Genomic DNA, 5,948 nt, shown 5'->3' with positions numbered 1-5,948 from the left:
TACCAACAGTGACGAGACAGCCTACAGGGAGGATGTTTGGGCCCTGGTGGAGTGGTGCCAGGAAAATAACCTCTACCTCAGCGCCAACAAAATGAAGGAGCTGATCGTGGACTTTAGGAGACAGCAGGGGGAGCAAGACCCTATCCACATCAATGGGACCATAGTGGAGAAGGTGGAAAGCTTCAAGCTCCTTGGCGTAAACATCACCGACTATCTGAAGTGGTCCACCCAGACAGTGTGGTGAAGAAGGCGCAACGGTACCTCACAAACTTTTACAAATGCACAATTGAGAGCATCCTGTTGGGCTGTATCACCGCCTGGTATGGCAACTGCATCAGCCACAACTGCAATGCTCTCCAGAGGGTGGTGAGGTCTTCCCAACGCATCACCGGGGGCACACTGTCTGGCCTCCAGGACACCTACAGCACTCAATGTCACAGGAGGGCCAAAAAGATCATCAAGGACATCAATCACCCGAGCCACGGCCTGTTCACCCCGCTATCATGCAGAAGGCGAGGTCAGTACAGTAGCATCAAAGCTGGGACCGAGAGACTGAAAAACAGCTTCTATCTCAAGGCCATCAGACTGTTAAATAGCCCTCACTAGCCGGCTACCACGCGGTTACTCAACCCTGCACCTTAGAGGCTGCTGCCCTATATACATAGACATGGAATCATTGGCCGCTTTAATAATGGAACACAAGTCACTTTAATAATGTTTACCTACTGCTTTACTCATTTCATGTGTATGTTCTGTATTCTATTCAACCTTATTTTAGTCAATGCCACGCCAACATTACTCGTCCTAATATTTATATATTTCAAAATTCTATTCTTTTACTTTTAAATGTGTGTTTATTGTTGTGAATTGTTAGATACTAGTGCACTGTTGGAGCTAGGAACACAAGCATTTCGCTACACCCGCAATTACATCTTCTTAAAATGTTGATGTAACCAATAGAATATGATTTGATTTGGATGGAGAGCTTAAGGAGTTAATTTAACACCCCATAGGGCTTCTTGGATTTACTGGGACTTCCATATTCTCTATCTGCACAAGGAATCACATTGAAACTGTGATTTCAAAACATAAAGCAGACATTGCACTAGGGCCTATACCGTGAAGTGATTGCACCATGAACCTTTAAAACGCAAGACATGAATATTGATGGAACCCTTATCGTTAACATTTAATTAGCAATTACTTAAAACGTAACAGGTAACAGAAATGAAAAGGCTTCAGGCATAATTTAACAGTCCTTTGATACAGAAGGCAGATCTTCAGTTGATTTGATTGTCCATCATTGACATTGTACACGTCCTCCTTTGAATGGGGACCGCACTTACTTCCCAAGTAGCTAAGGGGAGCATTGATTTCAAACACCTAACGGTTGGTACTGCTCCACCATGGCTAAAGTCCATGTAATGTTATGGGCAAGCCTGTGACAATGGGGAGGGAGGCATGCTAAAGAGTTATGTGACATGGGGTTAGGGAACGATTGGAAGACCACTACTCCGCTAACAAGGTCAATCGGGAGCCTGTTGTGACCCCCATTGCAGTCCCTATAGTGTGTAATACGAACACGTCTAACATCTGCACTCTAACCCATATGAGTGAATGTGGGTGAGAGGACTAGGAGTGTTTAATCGGAGTTGAATGGAAGGAAACATCCCCTCAGGCAGACAGACATTCCATGGAATTACCAAGAGTTTCGTGTGGTCTATATAAAACAAAATACAATTAAATCAGGAATCATGACGCTAACACATTTTCTAAAAATTTCATTGCTACAAATTATACAGTACACAATTATAGTAACACAAACACATATACAGGCGTATACCATTTTTCGGTCTGTGTTGTGAGTTGATTTATTCCGATTCCGAGTGATTGCCGAGTGATTGCTTTTCCTCAACAGAGTCATGACAGTCATGCTTGCATAGCTTCGCATAGCTAAATATGAAGCTGCATGTGATGCTTCTTTAACAAAGTTGACATAAATAGTCATTTGCAACACATACTTGGAAATGAGCACAATTGAGCATTAAAAACCTCAGCATTTTTTTGAAAGACCCACACCCAGATTTCATGGACTACAAAAATGCTAAAAGCTACAGTACAGTTCTTTGGCTTTGGTTTCAGATGGCACTGGTGATATATTGACAGTATATTCCCACAGCATCTGTAAATATGACCAGATGTATTCGACAACAATCCCAATGGACGGTTTCTATTGTACCTATAGTGCAATCATAGGCCTATATATTGTGCTTTGAGATCAGTGTAAGCAACAATCATGCCGTTTTTTCTACCACATGTAAAGGACCCCATGAAAGGGATTAGTGTATTTTTAGTATAGCTTCCCTGTTCTTCTCTTTCAACCGATATTCCACAGTCACATTCAAGTGTTCAAAGAGTCCCAGTACGGCAACACAGTGGCAATGGGACGGGAGGAGTACAACAAGTACAACCACCCCTCTCTTACCTTCTTCATGTCTCTCATTTATTTATGTACAAGTCTTTCCTCATTCATCTGGCTAAACATGTGACTGTATCCCCTTGCTGGGATTGGGCGCGCCCTGCTTGTCGTGCGCTCCGGAGATCCAATGGTAGCAGTTGGTGGCCGTCGTGTTGCGCGGCGTGACGGCGCAGCGGGTGCAGTAGACGATGCCCAGTGCCACCATAATAATGATGAAGATGCAGAGGGGCACCAGTAGGCCCACCAGCAGCCAGTTGCCACCACCCTGCTTCTGGCTGCTCTCTTCCTCCTGGGCCGGCTCCCTCTCATTCACCCCCTCCACCACACCCTGGTTGGGGGTGATTGGGGTTTTGGGAGCCACAGGAGGAGGCAGGGAGGGGGTGTGCTGGTCCTGGTTTTCACCCGGGCCCTGATCCTGCTCTGGAAGGGAAGTCACATTCCCATTGTCAATGTCCCCCTCTTCCTCATTATCATCAGTATCATCATAGTTGGACGCGGGGACGTGCTGGTCAGTGATTGGTTCCTGCGACGTGGTGAATACTTGATCATGGCTGGCGGGGCTGAACCAGAGCCAGTTCCACGCCCCTCCCGAGATAGTGGAAGTAGGGAGGACTGAGGAACTGGTAGTGGTTTCGTCATCCTCCTCCTCATACCAGTCGGATGTGGGAGTTGGGGTGGGGGTAAAGGTGGGAGAGGGGCTGGGAGAGGGACTGGGCGTAGACTCTAGCTCGGGCTGGACCTGGGCTGGAGAATTCAAAATCATGGTGCTCCAGTCCGGTGTATACACCTCCTCTTCTTCTTCCTCCTCCTCCTCGGGCTCTTCCATGGGGGAGACCATGAATGGGTGGTGGTTTGGGACGAGCTCCTCCTGGGGTGCGCTGGTGACCCAGATGACATCATTCTCCACCCTGGGGGGGTCTGTGAGCCAGTCCAGGGACTCTTCCGTCTCCAGAGGCCAGTCAGTGTTGGTCTGCGCAGGGGTCCAGGGGTACACGGGTTCGTGCGGGTCCCACATGGAGCCGGGATGGCGGGTGACCCAAGGGTAGGAGGGAGTGGCTGCTGGGAATGAGTCCTCTCCCTCCCCTATCTTCCTGCAGGAGAAGTGGTCAGAGAGTAGCTCATAGCCCACCTCGCAGTAACACTCGAAGCCCCCCTCGTAGTTCACGCACATCTGCTGACATGTCCCAGGGATCTGACACTCGTCAGTGTCCTGGCAGTGGGAGGGTTCCTCGGTAGGAGGGGAAAAGCCCAGATGACAATGGCAAACGTGAGAGCCGGGTGTATTCTCGCAGGCATGTTCGCACGGGTCCTCCATACACTCGTCCACATCCTCACATTCGCCCTCCTCGACTGGTCGGTAACCCTCGCGGCAGCGGCACTCGAAGGTCCCCGGGGCGTTGACGCACAGCTGCTCGCAGGGGCTCTGCAGGCACTCGTCCACATCCAGGCAGCCACGCTCATCCGGGGAAAGCATGTAGCCCTCGGGGCAGGCACAGCGGTAGCCGTCCGACAGGGGCAGGCACTCAAACTCACAGGGGTCACTGTGGCACGGGTCAGCAGCGACGCATGTTTGCCCGTCATCACCGAGCTGGAAGCCGTCCGAGCACTCGCAGTAATAGTGCTCCCCGGCTTCCTGGCAGAAATGCTCACACCCTCCGTTGTTACGATCACACCAGCTCTTCTCTCCAGTGTCGGAACAGATGGGCGTCTCTCTGGACCACCCCACAGTGCCATCCTCCCTTAGCACACATAGAACAGACTGCTCCTCCTTGGAGCCCCCCGGGCAGGGCACTGTGGCTACAGATCCAAAGGGGACGTGGGTAAGGAGGCTACTGAGGAGGCTGAAGGGGGTACTATAGAGGGCATTGCCACCCCCCTCACTCCAAACCGCCGGGCACATGCCCTTGTACGTGTAGCGGCACAGGTAGCCATCCACTGGCACCGAACAAGAGCCGTCCAGCCATTTAAAATGATCATGCTGCTCATGGGCTGCTGTGCCATAGGTCATAACCACACAGCGTGAGGCTGAACAAGTACTGGGCGAGTCGTCCCGCAGCCAGTTGGTGTAGCGGGTATCTTGGTCACCTGTAGTCCAGGAGAACCCACGGAGAGGGCGAGAGGCGGAACACTGGCGAGGCTGTCTCTGGAGACCGATCCACACCTGGACCTTGGTCCTCGGGCCGCGTAGCTCCACGCCAGAGAAGAGAGCAGCGATAGTGTCAGCTTCCTCCTGGAGTTTGACTGTGGCCAGGTTGCCTCCCTTCTCCTTGCAGCTCCTCCAGGAGTCCAGGAAGGTCTTGCGCTGGAAGTAGACCACGAAGCAGCCGTCCTCGTTGCACAGAGCGTCCCTCTCTTGTAGATCCTGGCCCCATACAGGGGGAGTATAACAGAACAGACCCAGTAGTGAGAGGACTAGAACAGCAGCACACCGCACTGGGGAACCCATCGCTAGTTCACTCTCCACGGCTCACTTCTCTAACTCTCTCTCTTGTTCTCTTTTTTGTCCACTCTATACTTTCCTTGATTTTTTTTCTCTCCTCTTAATTTTTTTAGTATTTGTTTCGTCTTGTTTTTTCCTTAATATACCAACTTTTCTCTCCTCATCTGCACTTTACCTCTCAAAACTTCACTCTCTCTCTCTCTTTCTCTCTCCAACTTCTCACTCTTCTATGCTGGAGTTGAGTGCTTGCAGATTGTCCCCAGATTTCAGAAAGAGAGAGAGAGAGAGGGAGGGTGGGCAAAAGGGGAAGGAGTGAGGGAGGGGATTGAACTAAGAATTGTACGTTTTTGCTAGTGTGTGTGTGTGTGTGTGTGTGTGTGTGTGTGTGTGTGTGTGTGTGTGTGTGTGTGTGTGTGTGTGTGTGTGTGTGTGTGTGTGTGTTTGTGTGTGTGTGTGATGCCTTTGAGAGTCTTGGGGGGGGTTTGGGGAAGTGCAGTGTGGTTTTCGTATGTTTTTCATAAGTCCGTTTATGGAAATGGCTTGGGACCCAGCCATTTACCCCTCATCTCCCCCACACAGGCACACACATAAGCACATACACACACAAACACTCACACCATCCCCACCAGGCCTTGAAGGCAAATTCAGTTATGACAATTAAACATGGTTTTGTTTCTTCAATGATTCAGTGAGCAGGAGGAAAGAGATTATCCGACAAAGCCCTTTCTGTGTTCCAAGAACCCATCAGTCTCTTGGTCTCCTTTCAGTCCACTGCTAAAGTTTTTATTTTCTATCTTTTCTTTGTTTCTTCCCTCTCTCTATACATTTGTTATTATCTTGTGTGCTTCACCTGACAGATGGGTTCAATACGTTCTCAAGTTATTGTCATCTTAAATTGTTGACATAGAGAGAGTTTGTCGAGAGAACATGAACACTGTTTCCTTAAAGCTGGAATCCTTAAAGGCCCAGTGCAGTCAAAAACTTGATTTACATGTGTTTTATATATATTTCCACACTATGAAGTTGGAA

At 49.5% G+C, this 5,948-nt stretch overlaps 1 protein-coding gene across 1 annotated transcript; it reads right to left on the bottom strand.

Annotated features, from left to right (window-relative positions):
* Positions 1-1,164: 1,164 nt before the first annotated feature.
* On the bottom strand, positions 1,165-5,198 carry LOC109906603 (endosialin-like). The gene has a single exon (XM_020504387.2). The coding sequence runs from the start codon at positions 4,923-4,925 to the stop codon at positions 2,538-2,540; it is 2,388 nt and encodes a 795-aa protein (XP_020359976.1). The 5' UTR covers positions 4,926-5,198; the 3' UTR covers positions 1,165-2,537.
* Positions 5,199-5,948: the final 750 nt, after the last annotated feature.

Source organism: Oncorhynchus kisutch, linkage group LG16 (assembly GCF_002021735.2).
Source record: "Oncorhynchus kisutch isolate 150728-3 linkage group LG16, Okis_V2, whole genome shotgun sequence".
Lineage (NCBI taxonomy): Eukaryota > Metazoa > Chordata > Actinopteri > Salmoniformes > Salmonidae > Oncorhynchus > Oncorhynchus kisutch.
The sequence above is the reverse complement of the archived record's forward strand: the minus strand, read 5'-3'. Positions and strand labels throughout refer to the sequence as shown.

Bases quoted from the DNA above. Each gene is read 5' to 3' on its own strand.
- LOC109906603 (XM_020504387.2), bottom strand. From the start codon at position 4,925: ATGGGTTCCCCAGTGCGGTGTGCTGCTGTTCTAGTCCTCTCACTACTG.